The sequence below is a fragment of the Ranitomeya variabilis genome, chromosome 4, assembly GCF_051348905.1.
Source record: "Ranitomeya variabilis isolate aRanVar5 chromosome 4, aRanVar5.hap1, whole genome shotgun sequence".
Lineage (NCBI taxonomy): Eukaryota > Metazoa > Chordata > Amphibia > Anura > Dendrobatidae > Ranitomeya > Ranitomeya variabilis.
This window is the reverse complement of record NC_135235.1, coordinates 514537169-514559519: the sequence shown is the minus strand read 5'-3', so window position 1 is coordinate 514559519 and position 22351 is coordinate 514537169. Positions and strand designations below refer to the sequence as shown.

Genomic DNA, 22351 nt, shown 5'->3' with positions numbered 1-22351 from the left:
ATTGTTGTGAATGGGATAAGATTCTTTCCAGAACCCGTGACTAAGTGAGTAATTAGTAAAGCCAATGGGAATAGAGCTAGCCTTAGGGAAATCACGACCGAGTCTACTCCAGTTTGCCAAGAAGACGACTTGGATATGAGAATGGAGGTCATACCTGCAAAACAAAGTGTTGAGGAGTGGGATATAGAGGGTTAGGAATGATATTATTACCCTTACCAATTCATGAATTTAAAATAATGCTGACTACTATACTGTCTTGTGTATTAATCATTTTATTATTACAAAATAAATCTAAAGTTGTCCGAACCGGACAACTATCTAATGTACAGTGACATGAAAAGTATTCATACCCCATGAACTTTTCCACTTTTTTCATGTTACACCAAAAAACTGATGTATTTTATTGGGATTTTAGGTGATATTCCAACATTAAGTAGCAAGTAATTGTGAATTATCTTACAAATATATAAATTTGTAAATTGGGACATGAATTTGTATTCATTCCCGAGTCAGTACTTTGTAGGACCACCTTTCTCTGCAATTACTGGTGCAAGTCATTTGGGGTATGCCTCTACCAGCTTTGTATATTTATAGTGGCTGACATTTTTGCCTGTTCTTCTCTGCAATCTTGTTCTAGCTCAGTGAGATTGGATGGAGGAATCTGTGACCACCAATTTTCAAGTCTTGCCACAGATTCTCAATGGGATTTAGGTCTGGACTTTGGGCCATTCACACACATGAGTATGCTTTGATCTAAACTATCCATTGTGTCCCTGGCAGTAAATTTAGGGTTGTTGCCCTGCTGGAAGGTGAACCTACACCTCAGTCTCAAATCTTTTGCAGCCTCTAAGGTTTTGCACCAGAATTACCCTGTATTTAGCACCATCCATCTTCCCATCAACTGTGACTAGCTTCCCTGTCCCTGCTGAAGAAAAGCTTCCCCACAGCAGGACGCTGCCAGTGAAGTTGAATGAGAATGTGTATTGGGAGTCAGGAAAGATAGCTGTCAACTGAAAAAAGCATTTGAGCGGCCGCTATCTCCAGTGTCTGGGCACGTGAATGCTTCATTCACATGAGAACCTCCTAGTTTTAACAATGTGTACAGGGCCCTACTGTACTTTTTTCATAGGTAATAGCAGCATACTCTTTGAATGCCGTATGATCAAGGGATTCTTCCTCTTAATCTCTTATAGGACCATGTGGCGGCACAGGAAGTGCCCATGGCTCTGTAGTTCACAGTCACAGGGACTATGTGTACCTCTGTACAGTCCTGATCGCATGGTAGACTCGTAGATATCTACCAATTATAAAACATCTATAACTCAGTAATTCCAACCATGGAACTTAAAAGGGGTTGTCCATCTTTGGGAAAAAAAATTCTTACTTATATTCATGTATTTTTGGTTTAAAAAAAAATGTTGTATTTGGGTTTCAATACAAATTCTTCTTGGTTTGCCTTCTATAGAGCGTGTTACACTGCTAATATCTGACTGCAGAATAAGTTAACTGGGAATCTGTAAGTGAGCTCAGTCTGATATTCCAATAGTGGAGTTTGTAGCTCATTTATCTGTCTTTTTCTGAGCTCCTCCTCTCAGCCAATTTATGACCACATATCACATCAAAGTTGAATATGCAAGAAACAAAGAGCCTATAAAAGCCAACTGGTGCAACATTTTTAATGAAACTGAATAGCAAAAATGATTTTTAGCCCAACTACATGAATTTAGGCAAATGGACAACCGGATAATGCACTTTAACATGCTAAACAGCAGTGAATGGTGTATCAGAGAATCTAGCCATCAGCTTATTCTTTTACTTTTGTACACTTACCGCCTCATATGAGGTGAAAACTTTTTTTAAGAGGTCAGGCACTGGTCCTTGTGCCTCCAGGAGTGGATACTGGGAGCGTAGGTTGAGGGTCACAGTGAGAGGACTATCGCTGTTGAGAAGCCATGCCGACAGAGTGAGTATGCACTGCTTCATGTTCGCCGCTGGTGTCAGGCCACAAAGCTCTTTGAAAGATACTAACGCGTTCTGCAACAAAGACAGCGGAGATGATGTTATCTACTTACTCTAACAATGCACCAACAACAAGAACCAATTTTATCCTTAATTTCCACATAAATATATCTCGGTCACATAAGTAAATGGAGATATTTTAGTAATGAAGTTACCAAATTAAAGGGGTTTTCCTGCACCGCTCATTTCCATATTAGAGGTGAGTGGTGATGATGATGTTTCAACCCCACAGAACCGCCAAGACGTGTCCACAATCGGTAGATACGGTGTCTGCGTCTGATAGGCTTAGAAGGTCAATTTTTTTCTGAGATAGATGAGACTCAATGCTTTAATGACCTCCATGCACATTACATAATTGCAGGCTGGCGGCAATCCCTCCCGACTCTCCCGTACACAAGAATGCTAGTGCTCCTGTGCTCTCTGAGAGATCTGCTGCCAAACTATTCTGGTAGTGGTTTATGTCACGAAGAACAAAAGATCGACTACTGAAATTCAGCAGATCGGATGCCGGAAAAATAAATTCTGGGGCTACATACTGAGCTGTGGGTGCTACGGGTGTTGGAAGTCTGAATATGTGTATATTTTATTGTTAAAAAGTTACTGAAAAGGTAAAAAACAACAAAAAGGCATGAAATGGGAGATAAAGAGTCCATGCAATGAGTTTCAATGCCTTTTTGTTGTTTTCTTACATTTGGGTACATTTGTAACAAAAAATACACACTTATTCTACAACCTGTTGGTTCCACTTTGTATTCCATCTGGACTTCCTCAACCAGTAGCCTCCAAGATTCAGTATTATCCTCTAGACTTTATTTTAATTTGCATTTTTGGTTAAAAAAAAAACATTACTAACCCATGGGCTTGATGTCACTAGACAATGCGAAGGCGGCATCAACTCCACACATATGAACCCCGCTTGCCGCCACCACCACAGGGCAAGTGGGAAAAGCCGGGCATCTAATAGATGTGCCTTTTTTTGGGCGGCTGCTATTGTAGGCTGGGCAGAGGCAATATCCATGATCCCCTACAAGCCTGAGAATACCAGCCCACAGCTGTCTGCTTTAGCTTGGCAGGTTGTCAAAAAATAGGGGGGACCTCATGCATTTTTTTTTTATAATTATTATTTATATAATTAATTTAAAAAGAAAACGGTATGGGGAGCCCTCTATTCCTGATAACCAGGCTTGCTGAAGTGGACAGCTGAGGGTTGCAGCACGCAGCTGTCAGTTTTGCCTTGCTGGTTAGCAAAAATATAGAGGAACCCACACCTTTTTTTTTAAATTTATAGAGCAGACGGCGGCTTATGAATACTCTCATCAGCCACTGCCTGCTCTCGCTGTTATCAGTTGAATACAACTCTCAACATTTTCTCCTGCTAGCGCTGATTGCAGTGCGAGCAGGGGAAAATGATGAGATCGGTTTTCAGCACCTGGCACCGGGAACAGCGCAAATTGTACCGCTGATTCCCAGGAGCCGATGCATATGGTACTGATGCGGCACACATTTGCCACACATATGCCACAAGTATTACACCCTCGGACACCGATATCTCCGGTACTGGTTTTTCCGATACCGAAAATATCAGGACGTGTGAAAGAGCCCAGCAGAGCTAACTGCATCTGACCCCCTCCCAATTACAGTATTTGTTAGAAAGCAAAGAGGAGGGAGAGCAGCACTTTGACTATCCACCGATCAAAATTTCAAAATCTCGACCATGAACACCACTATCTATTCATTTCAGGATCAGTGGAGGTTTGACCTCTGGGAACCCCAATAAATCCTGAGAATACAGGGGATGCAGTGCTGGTGTAAGTCTTCATTGCACAGTTGCCACCAGACACCCAGCTGGGCAGGAACTGCCTCATTTAAAGGGCACCTGTCAGTAGGATGAACCCTCCTAAGCCCTCTATATTGACAAGCAGTACATAGAGTTTAATAAAATTATACCATAATATCTGATGTCTTATTCCAGAAAAATCCATGTTTTTCTTAATATGTAAATGAGATGTTAATATGTATGGGCCGGACACTGATCTCCCTGAGAATCTGGGAGATGCCACCTTCCATTTAAAATAAGCTCTCGAGGCAGATTCTAAAGAAAATCTAGGCCCACAGATCATAACATTTCACTTACATATTAAGAAAAACATGGATTTCTCTTGAATAAAACATCGGATCGCAGATATCAAGGTATCATTTTATTCAACTTTCTATGACCTACATGCCCATATAGATGCTTTATGGGGGTTAGATGCTACTGACAGACTCCCTTTAAGTGAGCAGTGCCATCTGCAAAGCCTGCCAATGTATGGAAAACATTAGAAGACACAATAGAGGGACAATCCGATTTATCTGTGTCCCTTAGAATAACCTGGTTGCTGCAGGAAAGGTTACCTTAGGACAGCCTTGGGTTTCACTAGCCGAATAATCCAGTGTTAGTGTGTTTTAATTACAGCACAGTATTTCAGAAACTGTGCTTTAGACTGATAGAGAGCACAGCAAGATGTTAATACCCATTCGACTTATGTTTAATTAAAAGGTTGGAGAGGAGAAAAGAAAGAAAAGTAGCACAAGGAGAATACGAGAATATAGTGCTGAAAACATGTTTTGAAATTAAAATTCTATTGTGATGTACAAAGAGCCATGGAAGTCCTAATTCTTCCCATAAAATAGGTGATAATAGCTTTGTAAACTAAATAAAAGGATGCGAACAGGTTACCTGAACGTTTTCACGAAGATCAGTAGCCTCTCGTACAGCCTGAGTGGCCGTCCTGAATACTTCATCTATGGCTTTGATGCCAGTAGTCTTTGTTGAAGTATATTCACGGACCTTTTTTCCCTTGCGTACGGAAAGCCCCCTCTTATGGGCCTTTCCACCACCTCGCCGGTTGGTAATTGCGATGTGTACAAATAACGTGGTGTTCTGAAGAAATTCTCCCGTCAGGGACTGTAACGGGACATGCCTAAAGCCAGTCTGCAAACACTCAAAAGGGATAGTATATTGGGCTATGAACTCATCTCCAATATAGTCATCGTCGAGAACCACAAACCTCAGGATCGCCAACTCTGGAAGATTTATGTGAAATTCAAAGCTCTCGTCAAATATGGGATTGTCTCCATTTTGGGTTACCGTCTTTGTTCGATGTTCTGCACAATCAGCAGGTATTCCATGTATCTCAACGTACACATATGGCTCCACTACATCTCCTTTGGCTCCTGACCCTTTGGGTTTCGGAAGGTTCTGGCCACTAATGATTTTGAGATGAAGGAGTTGTGCTGAGACACCAGGTAAGGAATCCTTTGCATTTGCACTAAAATACGATACTTCTTCTCTCATTATTGAGGGGCGGAGGACATAGCCACAGTTTCCATTCTGGCGGAACCATCCAGTATTGAGGTCCATCATAAGTCCTGGGGTTTGGTAGTTCATGGCCACAATCTGACAACCACATTTCCAGAAATCTTGGGGATTCATATTGCTAGAATCAATTCTCATCGAGCTTGGGTAGACCCGTGAAAGAAATTTTTTGTTATATTTCACAAATTCTTCAGGATATTCATTGGCAAAACGACTAGCAGTGACTTCATTAAAAGAGCACACTTGCCAGTATTTTTGGCTCCTTTTGGAAGTTTCAAAGTCCTTAAACCTAACAGATTGGCACAAGTTAACTTGGTCTGAAAGTTCCTTGCAAAGACGCAATCTTCTGGAGCCAGTTCCATTGACGTGTTCTCTGCCATCATGTCCCAATCTCCTGGCTATCTCCATTCCTTCTTCTTCATCAGTTACATCTCCCTCAGAGTCAGAGTTATCTGAAGGTAGCTTTTTACCTTTTATTAAGATCTTTCCTTTCAGATGTTCTGGAGAAGGTATGTAGTTTTCATCAATACAAGGCAGCTCACTGTAAAGTTTGTCCCCGAGGATCTTCTTCAAGCACTGTGCCATGATGCGCTGTTGTCGAACGGAGCAATGAACTACCAAGCAAAGAATTAAGGGGTATTCTGATGCCTCAAATGCATACTTGTCTATGACACTTACAACACTACGAAAAGCTACCTGTGATACCACAGAGAGTCCAAGGTATATAAGAGGCTCGTTGTCAGGGCCATCCCAGACAACAAGTTCAATGCTGCGGCATCCCAATTTAAGGGCATGTATATACCCACTTATATCTGAAGTGCCCCAGCAGTGGTCTTCCATTTGGCATGCACTATGAGCAGAATTGATGTAATAGTGAGATAAAGGTCTCATCATGTCTTGACAAACCACTTTGTGGTGAGGATCAAAAATATTACAGTCTGAAGAAAGGAGATAGCGAGTGAAACCATCAATTGTAAGGTAACCCCTTTCACGTCCTTCTTTGGAGGGTTCATATTTATGGATGATTTCGAGAGACGTATTCTCGTTGACTTCTTCCATGCCTTGTTCCACCTCCATAAAGATCATAAGATCTTTTAAGTCCAAATATTCTTTATTGCTAGAAAATTGCACTAATAAAAAGAAGACCTCTGGCCGGGTACACAGTTCGCAATATACTTCTACAAACACATCACAAGTAATGTTGCCACCAAATTTTTCACTGACTTTCTGCAGTTCCTTAAACTTTAACTCCACTGTCGAGGTCTTCATACCTGGGTTAAGCCCCTTGATAAGTTGAATGGCTCTTGACAAAGGAATCTGTCCTCCTTTCTCCATATCTGCTATCTCAAAAAGAGAGGAGATCCACAGAGTCCTTGAACTGGTTTGATTGGCTCCTAGGACATCTGGAGTGTGCTTTCCGTAAGATACCAAATACCTGAGTCCCATTACCCAAGTATTTACAATATCAGCACTGCTGGCAACAAAATCTAAAGATTCATAGTTTTCCCCATAAATTATAGAAAAGGCACATTCCTCTGGAAACTGGTCACTCAAGCCATTACTTCGCAGAACTGGAGTTTTCTTTCCAACCCGAACTTCACGAATCGATTTGATCTCCAGCTTGGCTTTCTCTGAATCTTTTTTTGAAGGCTCCCATCGCAAGAAACGCATATCTGGATCTAACAGAAAAAATCGATTGTACATCCTGGAGTTGGAACGTACTTTCTTCATTTCACACCCTTCTAACATGAAGGAGATGCAAGCTGCAGTGCTGTTGATTTTGCGGTTGTTAGGCATTGTGCTGAATGATACAGTCTTCTTTTGCTTTTGACGAGATCCATCCTAGAAAGAAAAGAATATATGTATTAAAGAAAATATGTCATAAAAATACCGTATTGTGTCAAACAAGCTTTTAAGTTAAACATATTGTTTGGTGATTCTCTTTTTTTTTTATCTAAGTTTCCAGGTCACTTTCACTCTGGGCACTGAACCTCATAATAGACATCCATTTCCATGTTCTCTAGAGGTCACATTTCGGTATCATCACAGGCAAGAATATGATTAAAAGTAACACACACATATATCATAGAATCCTCTATTTACATTATGGTAGATGAATGTTACAGCTCCCCTTCCTCCTTCCCTGCACAATTACCTCTGCACAGGTCATAGAGCATGCCTGGAATACTCTCCCACTGAAGTCGATGAACATCTCAGAAAACTGGTTCATACATGATATGAGTGGCTGCTCCCAATCATGTACAGAAAATAGAAAATGTGTGTGTGTGTGTGTGTGTGTGTGTGTGTGTGTGTGTGTGTGTGTGTGTGTGTGTGTGTGTGTGTGTGTGTGTGTGTGTGTGTGTGTGTGTGTGTGTGTAGATAAATACACACATACAGGAGATAAAAACTTATAGGAAAAAAATTAAATTAATAAAAAAAAATCTAGATGAGACCTTTTCTTTGAAGACCTAGTGTTCACAACATAACCCAAGCCATATAAATGTATAGTCAGACTATGGACAATATTCAATCTGTTGTAATATGGATCTGAGATAAAGCCAAATTTACTGCCAAGAACAGGATTGGACTCTGAAGTATAAACAGGAAAGCCTTTCCCAAAGCAGCCTTTGGGCATTTTGCTGCAGTTTTACTTATGTTGTTAATTACCATAGCTACCAGATTTTTCCAATTCAGTTAATCAGATATTTGGGGGCATTTTTTTACGCCTCTTCAATCTCCATAAAAAATATGCATATATTTGCACGTAGTTTTTAAAGCGATCATATCCTATCCCATAGAAATATAATGAAGCACCATATTTGGGTAACATGAACTGTATAGTTATCAAATGGATAAATACAGCCTTTGTAGCATTTTTAAAAAAAATCTTTTCTGGCTTCCCCAAAAGAGAAAACTCATGTGTCACGGGTTTACCACGACATAAAGGGTCCAGAAGACCTCGGTGTCTGATTCCACATACTGCTGCACTGATTAGAACCACTTCACCATCATATTAAAGGGAACCTGTCACCTCAAATTGGCGGGATATGTAAATGCCTTTTTTCCGGTCCGATGGGCGGCGTTTCATCTTCATTTCTCCACCCCATCCGTCCCTGTTGTCCGCAATATGTTCGAGAATTAGAATACTTGTCCTCCATAGTTCTCGCGTGCACAATGCAATCTTCGCTCGCGCACGCTTAGTATGCTTTGTCCAACTACAGGCAAAGCCGAAAAGCATTACTGCGCATGCGCCCACGCACTATGTCCCAGAACACCGCGAAATACTCCGGGACAAAACATTCACTCCTAATCTAGGAACTTTCCAATATTTATGGACACAACTGTTTATCCCTCTCCCTTAATGACAGCTCTGTGCTGTGTTGTGTATAAATATGTGATTCTTCAGAATTTGCTTTAGTCTATGCCTGATGAAGATGCCTGAGTAGTCTCGAAAGCTTGCAATTTGTTACCATCTTTTCAATTAGCCATTAAAAGGTATCAACCACTGAGGACTCTCAATTCTAAATATTTTTCTATTTGTATGATTGGTATTTTTTAGTTATCCGTGTACATATTCCCTTTTTAGTCTGGTTTGTGTATTCTTACATACATTTACTCACTTCCCTAGGTGGGGGATGGGACAGATAAGGACTGATTCAAGAGCTCAGCAATGTATGTGGCCCCGGCATCTTCACCATTAGAAGTAATCCGGGGAGCAGGGATAGGTAGGTTGCCCCTAGATTTAGGGATGGGGAAGGAGCCCCTAGCCCTGGTATTTCAAACTACAGTCACGTGACACTTCTGGTGACTGATCTGTTTCTTCTTACCTGTCTTTAGTGTTCTAAGTGTATAATAAAAGTACTATTTCAAAAGGGTGTTACAGCCAAACAAAAGCTTTTGGGTTTGTATGGCTCATTAAGATACTTAATACTGCAGTCCATATAATTACACCCAGTACATATATTAAGTATGCATATATGCATATGATAAGGCTATTTGGATATTAAGGAGTTAATGAGCATTCATTATTCATGACTAAGTCTGTCTGCCCTGGTTATTCCCATAATCCATAGAATGAATATAAATGAAGGAATGAAAATTTCCATCAGCAAGTTATATAATTATAAACACATATGCATCATAGACATCTACAAGTTATATAATTACAAGTGCTTCTCACAAAATTAGAATATCATCAAAAAGTTAATTTAATTCGGTTCTTCAATACAAAAAGTGAAATTCATAAGATATATAAGAAGTCTTGGACACAGCTCAACTCCTCCTCTTCCCTGCATAATGACCTCTGCATAGATCACAGAGCATGCCTTGAATCCTAGAACAAATGCCTGATAGTCAGGGGTCTAACTATTGTGACTCCAACCGGTATATTATTCCCATTATATTTATATGCACACTAGATGGTGGCCCGATTCTAATGCATCGGGTATTCTAGAATATGTATGTAGTATATTTATGAAGATTTCAGAATAATGCAATGAATACACAGGATTTGGCCGGCCGGGCGTGACCAATTAGCGAAGCGTGGTTCAAATCCCGCACCAATTCGTGGCCGGACAGCGTCTGTCGCTGATTGTTCGAGGCCGGCCTGGCGTGACCAATCAGTGAAGCCAGGGCCAGCTCCAGGTTTTTGAGGGCCCCAAGCGCAAGAGTCTCACAGCCCACGTAGTATGTAGCACAGCCACGCAGTATATAGCACAGCCATGTAGTATGTAGCACAGTTACGTAGTATACTGCACAGCCACGTAGTATATTGCACAGCCCACGCAGTATACAACACAGTCCACGTAGTATATAGCACAGCCCACGCAGTATATAACACAGCCTATGCAGTATATATCACAGCCCACGTAGTATATAACACAGCCACAGTATATAGCACAGCCCACACAGTATATAGCACAGCCCACGTAGTATATAGCACAGCCCACGTAGTATATAGCACAGCCCACGTACTATATAGCACAGCCCACGTACTATATAGCACAGCCCACGTAGTATATAACACTGCCCACGTAGTATATAACACTGCCCACGTAGTATATAACTGCCCACGTAGTATATAACACAGCCACGCAGTATATAACAGCCCACGCAGTATATCACACAGCCCACGCAGTATATCACACAGCCCACGCAGTATATAGCACAGCCCAAGCAGTATATAGCACAGCCCACGTAGTATATAGCACAGCCCACGTAGTATATAGCACAGCCCACGCAGTATATAGCACAGCCCACGTAGTATATAACACAGCCACGTAGTATATAGTACAGCCACGTAGTATATAGCACAGCCCATGTAGTATATAGCACAGCCCATGTAGTATATAACACAGCCCACGTAGTATATAACACAGCCCACGTAGTATATAGCAATGTAAAAAAAAGAATAAAAATAAAAAATAGTTATATACTCACCTTCCGGCGGCCCCCGGATCCAGCCCAGGCCTTTAGCGATGCTCCTCGCGACGCTCCGTTCCCAGTAATGCCTTGCGGCAATAACCAGTGATGATGTAGCGGTCTCGCATCATCTGGGGTCATTGCCGCAATGCATTCTTGGGACCGGAGCGTCGCGAGGAGCGGGAAAGGCTGCCGTGGACGCCGGAAGGTGAGAATATAATGATTTTTTTTATTATTATTCTTTTTAACATTATATGTTTTTACTATTGATTCTGCATAGGCAGCATCAATAGTAAAAAGTTGGTCACACTTACAGGGTTAATGGCATTAACGGACTGCGTTACACCGCGTTATGCCGCAGTGTAACGCAGTCCGTTTAACGGACTGCTAAAACGCTATGTGGGCACTGACTGGAGGAAAGTATGGAGGGGAGTAGGGAGGGGCCAATTCGTGGCCGGATTGTGCCTGTCGCTGATTGGTCACGCTCAGCCGGCCGTGACCAATCAATGACGTGGGATTTCCGTGACAGACAAACAGACAGAATTATATATATAGATACACTCTCAGTTTAAAATTGGCAGACAGTTTTTTGCTTTTTTTTTTTTCCTATGCAGTTGTGTCATGTCTTAATACTTTAGGCTAAACCGCCACCTCAAGGCTAGCTACTCTATACGTTAAGGAATCAGTAAGAAATCTGGGGAGATACAATGAGGCATCGCTGTGATACACTGAATTAAGTGACTGTCCCCCCCATCCCAAGAAGCCAGAAAGAACTGATGGAATTGTGGAGGACAAGGATTTGGATAACTAATCTCCGGAAGCAATAAAGCAGCATTTACATTTAAATCTTGGTTCTTAACGCTTAACCCTTAATCAGAAGGCAACGTCCAAAAATTAATTAATTTTTCATGAAAAAAAAAAGTAACAAGGAAATTAGTAAATGCAAGTATTTACCACAGCGTTGAAGGCCATAACCCTTCTAAAAAGAGAGACCCACAAAACCGTGGGTTCCTTCCACTTAATCTCGCTGTAGCCGTGACGTGCCTCTCTAGCCCGTGGGCCTCATTAAATCCCACAGATTAAGCAGAACTAATGAGCCCGTTTACAGAGAGATAAGCAGAGATTGCTAGCTAATGATCCAGCACTGGAACAAACAGGCAGTCTGCTCCTAGATTTTATACCCATTAACCCACTGATGGCACAGTGAGGGGGTCCATAACCAGGGCCAAACATGGCAATACATACGGTAGTGCCTGACAATTCTTGGCAGGATTTCATAACATAATTATTTGTTAACATTAGGAGGATGCAGTTGTGCCATTAACACAAGACCATAACTTATAGCTCAAAACGAAAAGAATTTCAAGACTCTGCTTTCCCAAACGAATATGATTGTTACCTCCCTCCCATAATAAATGCCAGACCCTCTCAAAGCTCATTGCTAAATACAAGGGGCCACAAATGATCATTATCTAAACACAGAGATCATTCCTATGCGGTACGTGTAGTATAATCTGTATAGCAGTCAGACATGCGAGTGGCCTCCCGTCAGAACTATTCCTCCTTGACCCACTTCCAGAAATAAGCTATAAATTCACTCCTTTCATGGCCGCTGGAACGATGTAATAGAGCCACCCATCCTGCTTGCCTAAGAGTGTCTTGTAAAAAAAAAAAATATCCAGGTCTAAGAATTGGATGGCATTTAGCATTACAGGCTTTAGTTGGATCAATATATCCTTTATGCAAAATATAGATTTGATTTAGGGCCGACTGGTAAAAGACTGGTGTGAAAATATGCACACGGAACTATGAACAGTAATAGGGTCCATGGGGCCTTGTTGTTACAACCGTGTGCCCCCACTGTAACAAGACTAAATTTTTTGATCAGCACTAGCAGGGGAGAATGTTGAGTTATATTGAACTGATAACAGTGAGAGCAGGCGGCAGCTGATGGGACTACTACTCCCATCAGCCAACACCTGCTGCCACTAAAAACAATGAGAGCAGACGGCGGCTGATGGGAGTATCATCTGATACAGACTATTATCGCTATTTTTGTGCATTAATGTCAAACGGCCAACACTGGATTGAAAGTGGTTGTTTCATCTGTATTTCTTGCACCTGTGTTCTTGCCATCATTAAACGGGTCCGATGCACCCTGCTAGTGCATTTGTTTGGAGGCTTCAGCATGTAATCACCTCTGCTTTTTTCTCTGTGATTTTTTATTATCAGCTGCCACCTGCGCTATAAATACATTTAAAAAAAGTGTTGCGAGTTCCCCTGTATGCATGCCATATTTTTAATTATTTAAATAAATAATTTTAAAAAACTGCGTGGAGTCCCCCCATTTTTTAGAACCAGCCTTGCTAAAGTAGACAGCTGGGGGTTAGTATTCTCAACCTGGTAAGGGTCCATTGATATTGCCCCCCCCCCCCAGAGTAAAAATAGCTGCCTGCAGCAGCCCAGAAAAGGCAAATTTATTATATGCGCCAATTCTGGTGCTTTGGCCGGCTCTTCCCACATGCCCTGTGGCGGAGGCAAGTGGAGTTCCTATTTGTGGAGTTGATGTCACCTTTGCATTGTCTGGTGATATCAAACCCATGGTTTAGTAATGGAGAGGCGTCTATAAGATGCTTCTCCATTATTGATCCTTTAGTTGTATTGTAAATAAACACACAGCAAGAATAAAGTGTTTTATTTGAAATAAAAAGAAAATCTCTTATCTCTCTTTTTTCTTTAAAAATAACAAACACAGTTATACTCACCAAACGCCCATTCCATTGAAGCCCTCGTCTCCTGCACTAAAGCAAAAATTTAAAACAACAATGTTCCTCAACTGTCCCACGCTGTCTGGGGATAAATACCGTAGTTTTCAACCTGGATGGTGCCGAGATGCGACCATCCAGGCTGAGAACCACTGATGAATGAGTCGCTGTTAGCGCAGCATCAGTGACCAGCAGTGATGTAATCAAGGTTACCGTGGGTCACAGAGGCTGCGCCCCAGCCGGGCTGAACTGCGGTATCCTCAGCACCATGAGAAAAAAGTCAGTGAGTTCTCACAGTTCAGCTCAGTGAGTTCACCACAGATCACCAGCTCATTCATCAGTGGTTCTCAGCCTGAACGGTCGCATCTTGGCACCGTCCAGGTTGAAAACGATTTTGTTGAGTTTTTATTTTATTACAGGAAACCATGGCTTCAATCGAATGGGTGTTAGGTGAGTATAATAGTGTTTTGTTTTTATTTAAAATAAAATACTTGATTCTTGCTGTGTGTTTAGTCACAATAAAACTATAGGATTAGCAATGGAAAAGCATCTATAAAATGAGATTGATGTCACCAGACAATACAACGGTGACTTCAACCCTACAAATATGAAACCCACTTGACAACGCCACAAGGCAAGTGGGAGGAGCCAGGTAAAGCACTGTGGGCTGCTATTTTTAGGCTGGTGAAGGGGTGGGGGGGCAATATCAATGGCCCCTTACCAGCCTGAAAATACCATCCCCCAGCTGTCTTCTTTAGTAAGGCTGGTTGTTAAAAATGGGGGACCCCACAAAGTTTTTTTAAATTATTTATTTCAATAATTAAAAATATGGCATGCAGACCCCTCTATTCTCGATAACTAGCCATGCTAAAGCTGACAGCTGAGGGTTGCAGCCGCAGCTGTCAGTTTTGCCTGGCTGGTTATCAAAAATACAGGGGAACCCATGCTGTTTTTTTAATTTATTTATAGCGCATGCAGCGGCTGATGAATACTCCCATCAGCTTCCACCTGCTCTCACTGTTATTAGTAGCAGCAGGTGTCGGCTGATGGGAGTAGTAGTCCCATCAGTCGCCGCCTGCTTTCGCTGTTATCAGTAGAATATAACTCAATATTCTCTCCTGCTGATCGCATCGCCAGCAGGGGAGAAAGATGAGAACTGTCTTCAGCACCCGGCACTGGGGATTAGCGCGAACAGTACTGCTGCTTCCTAGGCGCTGGTATGTCTGGTACTAATGTGGCACATGGTTGCCACAAGTATTACACACACGTACACGGATATCTCTGGTACTGTTTTTTCCTGGTACTGGAAATATCAGGACGCGCAAAAGAGCCCTAAGACGTATTGAAGTTTTCTGCTTTAGCTGTATCATTGCTTAATCTCCTAAAAGTAAAGGTTTCATGTGGTCTTGAGGAGGAAAAAAAAAAAAAAAGGACAATGTCACCCTATAAACCTTTCTTTTCACCTAAGGAATGCAAAAATCTAAAGTCACCCCATAAACTCTGCTGTTCTTTAAAGATTATGCAACAGTTAATGCACAGATTACAGAAAATGCAAACTCATGGTAATGTAGCCTACAACAGGTGATCAAAAAGCAAGACGTCACTCCCCAAATAAACCCCACTATTCTTATTCTAAGGTTAGAATAGTTAGTATAAGGCAATAATAATAGGCAACCCTGGCACAACAATCTCACCAAAAAACTTTGACAATTATCCAGGGTCGCAGAGTGGCATTGGAAGAAAACATACCTGCCAGACGACTTCACAGCTTTCAAACAAGCTATACTTGCCTTCAAATTAGCCCTCTCCTATGCTAAACAGACCTATTTCACAAACCTTGTATCTTCATTATCCTACAACCCAAAACAACTGTTCAGCACATTACACTCTCTCCACCGCCCACCACTGCCACCTCCAACTCCCCTCATCTCTGCCGAGGACTTTGCCACCTACTTCAAAAAGAAGATTGACCATATAAGGCAAATGTGATGGTGTGATATGCTATATGGGTATTATTTTTGTGTATATTTATATTTTACTTATTTTCATGGTGTTCTCTTGTAGGATGAGTTGCTATTTGCCATCTGATATTCTCCCCACAGTTCTGTATTGTTATCTCTCCACAGGGTCAGTGAATAATGTTGTTTGCTAATATGTTAATGACATGTTGACCTAGCTTGTTGAAACAATGAGCCCCTGCAAACCACCCCCTAACCTGTGAATGAGGAGAGGGACTTGTAAATACAGTATCATGGAGGTGAGACAGATCAGATCCTGTGTGGAACCATGATGTGAAGAGTATATGGACTATGCTATCCTCTGCTGGATTGTTGGACTTTTATCCTGTTACTGAACTGCATTCGTGTTCTGGACTAGTGTATCCTCAGTGTGGTGGATCGTATATATGGACCTTTTGTATTTTTGCGTAAATAAAGGTTCTTGGATCTTTTCACTCATCTCTCGCTCTGTTGCTTGTGTGATACTGGAGAAGGAACCCGTGACAGCAAACCTTTACTGTTCCATCACCCCAACCACTCCTTATACCAGACCTCTGCCCTTCCCTAATAACCTCCCTCTCCAACATCACTGAAGGAGAGCTTACTCTTTTCTTTTCCAAATCACACTTCACCACCTGTGCACTTGACCCAATCCCTTCCCACCTGCTCCCCAACCTCACTAACATGCTTATTCCAGCCATAACCCATCTCTTCAACCTATCGCTATCTTCTGGTACTTTCCCTTCTGCTTTCAAACATGCCACCATCACACCCATCCTCAAAAAAACAAACCTTGAACCAACTGCTATGCCCAGCTATTGCCCCATATTACTGCTCCCGTTAGCTTCCAAACTCCTTGAGCAGCATTTCCATGCTCAACTTTCCTCCCACCTCTCATCTAACTCTCTCCTTGACAACCTCCAATCTTGCTTCCGCCCTCACCACTCCACCAAAACTACCCTGACCAAAATTACTAATGACTTACAGCCAAAGCTAACACACAGTTCTCCATCCTCCTTCTCGACCTGTCCTCTGCCTTTGACACAGTTGACCACTGCCTACTGCTACAGATTCTTTCTTCCCTTTGCATCAAAGACCTTGCCCTGTCCTGGATCGCCTCTTACCTTTCCACCTGCACATTTAGCGTTTCCCACTCCCACACTACCCCCTCATCCCGCCCTCTCTCTGTTGGAGTCCCTCAAGGCTCTGTCCTGGGGCCCCTACTTTTTTCCATCTATACCCTTGGCCTAGGACAACTCAAAGTCCCATGGCTTCCAGTACCACCTGTATGCGGACGATGCTCAGATCTACTTCTCTGACACAGATGTCACCTCTCTGCTGTCCAGAATCCTGGAGAAATTAATGTTTAGCGTGCACTCAGCCCAAAAATCATGAGGTGCTGGTGTAATGGTTCAAAGGTCCTAAGCATAGATTATGAAAATTCACCGCACACTCTTTGTGGATTATCTTTCCAAATAGCTTGCAATTTTATTCATACAATAAATCAGGGAGCGTATCAGAATTATGCAGTAGAAGCGATTATATTAACAAAACAACGTTTTGGCTCCTCTGGAGCCTTTATCACAGAATCGCTTAATCCAATACCAAGAGGAAGAATGCAGTGTAGAGGGATAGAAGTCCCTGTAATGCCCAGTAGAGGCTATATAGAAATTATAGTCCTTTGGGGTTTATCCAGTCCTCACACAATGGAAGTGAGGCTCTTAGGCTGTCAGTGTATGCAGCGGCGCTCCCGCGCCAAGCTCCAGCCGCATCAGAGCTTGGCACGGGAGCGCCGCTACATACATTGACAGCCTAAGAGCCTCACTTCCATTGTGTGGGGACTGGATAAACCCAAAATGACTATCATTTCTATATAGCCTCTACTGGGCATTACAGGGACTTCTATCTCTTTACACTGCATTCTTCCTCTTGGTATTGGATTAAGCGATTCTGTGATAAAGGCTCCAGAGGAGCCAAAACGTTGTTTTGTTAATATAATCGCTTCTACTGCATAATTCTGTTATACTCCCTGATTTATTGTATGAATAAAATTGCAAGCTATTTGGAAAGCTAATCCACAAAGAGTGTACAGTGAATTTTCATGATCAACCCAGAATCCTGGAGTGTCTATCAGCGATATCCTCCTTCACCTCTTGCTTCCTAAAACTCAATGTAGACAAAACCGAACTCATCATCTTTCCTCCATCTCATGTATCTTCCCTACCCGATCTATCTATTATGGTAAATGGCATCACACTCTCTCCCGCACCTGAAATCCGCTGCCTTGGAGTAACTCTCGACTCTACCCTGTCCTTCAAACCACACGTCCAAACTCTTGCCACCTCCTGTCGCCTCCAACTACAAAATATTTCCAGAATCGGTCCCTTCCTCAGCACTCAATCTACTAAAACTTTTGTGCATGCCCTCATCATCTCCCACCTCGATTACTGCAACACATTCCTCTATGGCCTCCCTGCCAACTCTCTTGCACCACTCCAGTCTGTCCTCAACTCTGCTGCCCGTCTAATCCACCTCTCTCCTCGCTACTCCCGTTTCTCTCCTCTGCAAATCCCTCCACTGACTTCCAATTCCCCAACGAATCCAGGTAAAACTACTAACACTTACCTACAAAGCCATACATAACCTGTCCCCTCCCTATATCTCTAAACTAATCTCCCAATATCTTCCCTCATGCAATCTTCGATCCTCCCAAGACCTCCTACTCTGCTCCACACGTATTCCAAGATTTCTCCTGAATATCCCCCATCCTCTGGAATTCCATGCCTCAACACGTCCAATTATCCACCACCCTCAGATCCTTCAGATGGAACCTGAAAACCCATCTCTTCAGGAAAGCTTACAGCCTGCAATAACCATTCTGCTGCCTCTCCAGCACCAGAGCTGCTGCACACCCCCGACCTTCTGTCTCTTTGCCATTATCCCGTAGAATGTAAGTCCGCAAGGACAGGGTTCTCTCCCCTCTGTACCAGTCTGTCATTGTAAATTTGTTTACTGTAAATGATATCTATAACTTTGTATGTAACCTCCTTCTCATGTACAGCACCATGGAATTAATGGTGCTATATAAATAAATAATAATAATAATAATAATGATAATCTACTATATAATTGTCTAAGGGTCACTTCCGTCTGTCCTTCTGTCTATCACGGATATTCATTGGTCGCGGCCTCTGTCTGTCATGGAAATCCAAGTCGCTGATTGGTCACGGCAAAACGGCCACGACCAATCAGCGACGGGCACAGTCCGGCGGCAAAATGGCCGCTCCTTCCTCCCCGCAGTCAGTGCCCTCTCCATACTCCCCCCCTCCCCCAGTCAGCGCTCACACAGGGTTAATGGCAGGGTTAACGGACCGCGTTATGCCGCGGTCCAACGCAGTCCGTTACTGCTGCTATTAACCTTGTGTGACCAACTTTTTACTATTGATGCTGCCTATGCGGCATCAATAGTAAAAAGATCTACTGTTAAAAATAATTTAAAAAAATAAAAAATCATTATATACTCACCGTCCGTCGGACCCTCACATCCAGAACCGGCCTTTCCCGCTCCTCGCGACGCTCCGGTGACCGCTCCATGCATTGCGGTCTCGCGAGATGATGACGTAGCGGTCTCACGAGACCGCTACGTCATCATCTCGCGAGACCGCAATGCACTCTTGGGACCGGAGCGCGCGAGGAGCATCGGTGTATAACTATTTTTTATTTAAATTTTTTTTTTAACAGGGATATGATGCCCACTTTGCTATATACTACGTGGGCTGTGCAATATACTACGTGGGCTGTGCAATATACTACGTGGGCTGTGCAATATACTGCGTGGGCTGTGCTATATACTGCGTGGGCTGTGCTATATACTGCGTGGGCTGTGCTATATACTGCGTGGGCTGTGCTATATACTGCGTGGGCTGTGCAATATACTGCGTGGGCTGTGCAATATACTGCGTGGGCTGTGAAATATACTATGTGGCCTGTGTTATACACTATGTGGGCTGTGTAATACACTACGTGGGCTGTGCAATATACTGCATGGGCTGTGCAATATACTACGTGGCGTTGCAATATACTATGTGGCTGTGCTATTTTCTACGTTGGGTGTTATATACTACGTGGCCGGCCGCGAACAATCAGTGACACGCGCAGTCCGGCAGCGAATTGGCGCGGGATTTAAACCATGCTTTGCTAACTGGTCACGGCCAGCCGAATCCTGTGTATTCAATGTATTATTCTAAAATCTTCATAAATAATCTACATACATATTCTAGAATACCTGATGCGTTAGAATATGGCTACCATCTAGTAATAATAATAATGATCTGATTGTTTCACGGACGTTAATTTCACCCATGTAAGTTACCTCAAAATGAAATGTACCAAGATTTCTGATGAAATTGCAATAAAATAAAATTTTGTTCCAAACACATGGAGCTAAGATTTGCTGCTTCCCACTTATTTGGCACAAAAATGTGTCCTCCCTCTTTAAGCCAACAGATGTCCCTTGCTGCACCTTTATGGTAGGTACAGTTGAATACTTTAAAATGGTAACAGTCTCTGTCTTGGAAACTTTGGATCTATAAATGTGTATGATTCAAGTTAATACAGAAAATTATCTAATTAAGGCTTTATTGCCAATGTTATCATGTCTACGTATGAGAAGCACATTGAGTGTCAGTAATGGAATTGCATCCAAGCAGTGGAATAAAAGGGAAACTTTTTCAAAAACTTTTCTGCTGGACAATGTTTCCCGGCATACCATTCATGTGATCGGATTAAACTTTTCATTCCAAAGCCATAACATAGCCTAAAACTTTAAAATATCAAAATAAATACAACTGGAAATAACCCAACTATTTGAATCTATTGTGTCAGATTCCAATTCTGCAACTTTGCCCCTGGTCACAGAATTCTTTTTTTTTTTTTAATATCTTTTTGTGTATCTTAGTCATTAATTGACTAGAAAGTTATCAGAGCTCTTTGAATCCAATTACGTCAATTGCAATAAGTAATGTAGAAACCACACCACGATTGAAGATGGTAGAAATTATGGGATAGAGAACACCAAAAAACCCATGTCACGATCCATTTTTGGATTTGTGGCAGCTCTGGTTCCACTCTGTTTTAAATGTAGCTTTTTTCCATTCAGGACCAGCGGGGTTAATGTCAGTTTTTCCCTTGCTGGCAATCTACTGCAGTTGCAGAGTTGCTGGGTCAGCTGATGTGCGTAGTGACCACTCTCGCCTTCCTTTAAATGGTCCCCTGATGCATCAGCTGACTGTTGGTGATAGAGTTTCTCTATGGAGACCAACCTTGCAGTGGCAGCTCTTTGGAGTCTGCTGTTTTTGGAGTTTGGAGTCCGGCTTCGGTGTCATCTGCGGTCTGGAAGCTAAGTGTGGTGTTTTCTCTCCTCGTCCCTTCTGTTTGTGTCACTGTCCTCTGTGTGATACTATCTGCAGTGGTGAGGCTAGCGCCCCTTGTCGGCCAGTGCACTAGCCAGGGCAGTGCTAGGTGACAGAGAGGGAGGAGGTTCCTGATGGCGGTGGGGGGGGGGGGGGAGGACCCACTTAGGGCGTTAGGGGAGTGCAGGGACAGGCTCAGGTTTGAGCTCAGGTGGTGACCATGACCCATTTCCGGACGAGTAGGGACTGCCTCTCCCCATTTCCATCCCGTTGTGTGTGTGTGTTGCGCCGTCCGCTGACCAACATGATGGGTCGAATCACATTGTGACAACCCATCTGACATGTCGAATACTGATTATCATCTGATACCACAGTACACATGTTTACCACTCCTTTGATGAAAGTAGAAGGGGCTTCCTGTCCCCCACCCAACACAGGAAAGAAGCTGTAGACATTGATCTGACAAGTAAACAAAAACGTAAATGTAGACGTAAATGTAAAAAAGAAAACAACATTATCTATATATATAATTTTCTAAGGGTTTTTCTGTCTGTCTGTCTGTCTGTCCTGGAAATCCCGTGTCTCTGATTGGTCGAGGCAGCCAGGCCTCGACCAATCAGCGACGGGCACAGCATGGCGATGATGATGTCATAAAGGTTGCCTCGACCAATCAGCGACGGGCACAGTCTGCCGCGAATTCGCCTCGACCAATCAGCGACGGGCACAGTATCGACGTAGATGTCATAATGGTTGCCATGGCGACGATGATGTCATAAAGGTTGCCTCGACCAATCAGCGATGGGCACAGTCTGCCGCGAATTCTGGAATCATCATTGTCCATATACTACAGGGACATGCATATTCTAGAATACCTGATGCGTTAGAATCGGGCCACAGTCTAGTCTATATATATAATTGTCTAAGGGTTTTTCTGTCTGTCTGTCTGTCCTGGAAATCCCGCGTCTCTGATTGGTCGAGGCCGCCAGGCATGACATGCATATTCTAGAATACCCGATGCGTTAGAATCGGGCCACAATCTAGTATCTAATATATAATTGCCTAGAATACTACTTCCTGCATTTTGTGCCAACTTCCGTGGCTTTGTCCGGAGCTAATGTCCGGAGCTAATGTCCGGAGCTAATGTCCGGAGATAAGTGACGTCACCAGTGTCCTACACCCAGGCAGAGCACAGGGGCCCCAGGCAGCATATGGGGCCCCAGGCAGAGCACAGTGGCCCCAGGCAGAGCACAGGGGCCCCAGGCAGCATATGGGGCCCCAGGCAGAGCACAGTGGTCCCAGGCAGAGCACAGGGGCCCCAGGCAGCCTATGGGGCCCCAGGCAGAGCACAGTGGCCCCAGGCAGAGCACAGGGGCCCCAGGC

General features: G+C 43.0%; 1 protein-coding gene across 1 annotated transcript in view; it reads right to left on the bottom strand.

Moving 5' to 3' along the window:
• LOC143765453 (inactive phospholipase C-like protein 2) overlaps positions 1-22351 on the bottom strand; it is a 129785-nt gene that overhangs the window by 57038 nt on the left and 50396 nt on the right. Inside the window, exons 2-3 of the mRNA XM_077252131.1 lie at positions 4739-7219; positions 1831-2034 (exon numbers count right to left, since the gene is read on the bottom strand). Coding sequence (XP_077108246.1) covers positions 1831-2034; positions 4739-7219 — 2685 coding nt within the window. The remainder of the gene's footprint in view (positions 1-1830; positions 2035-4738; positions 7220-22351) is intronic.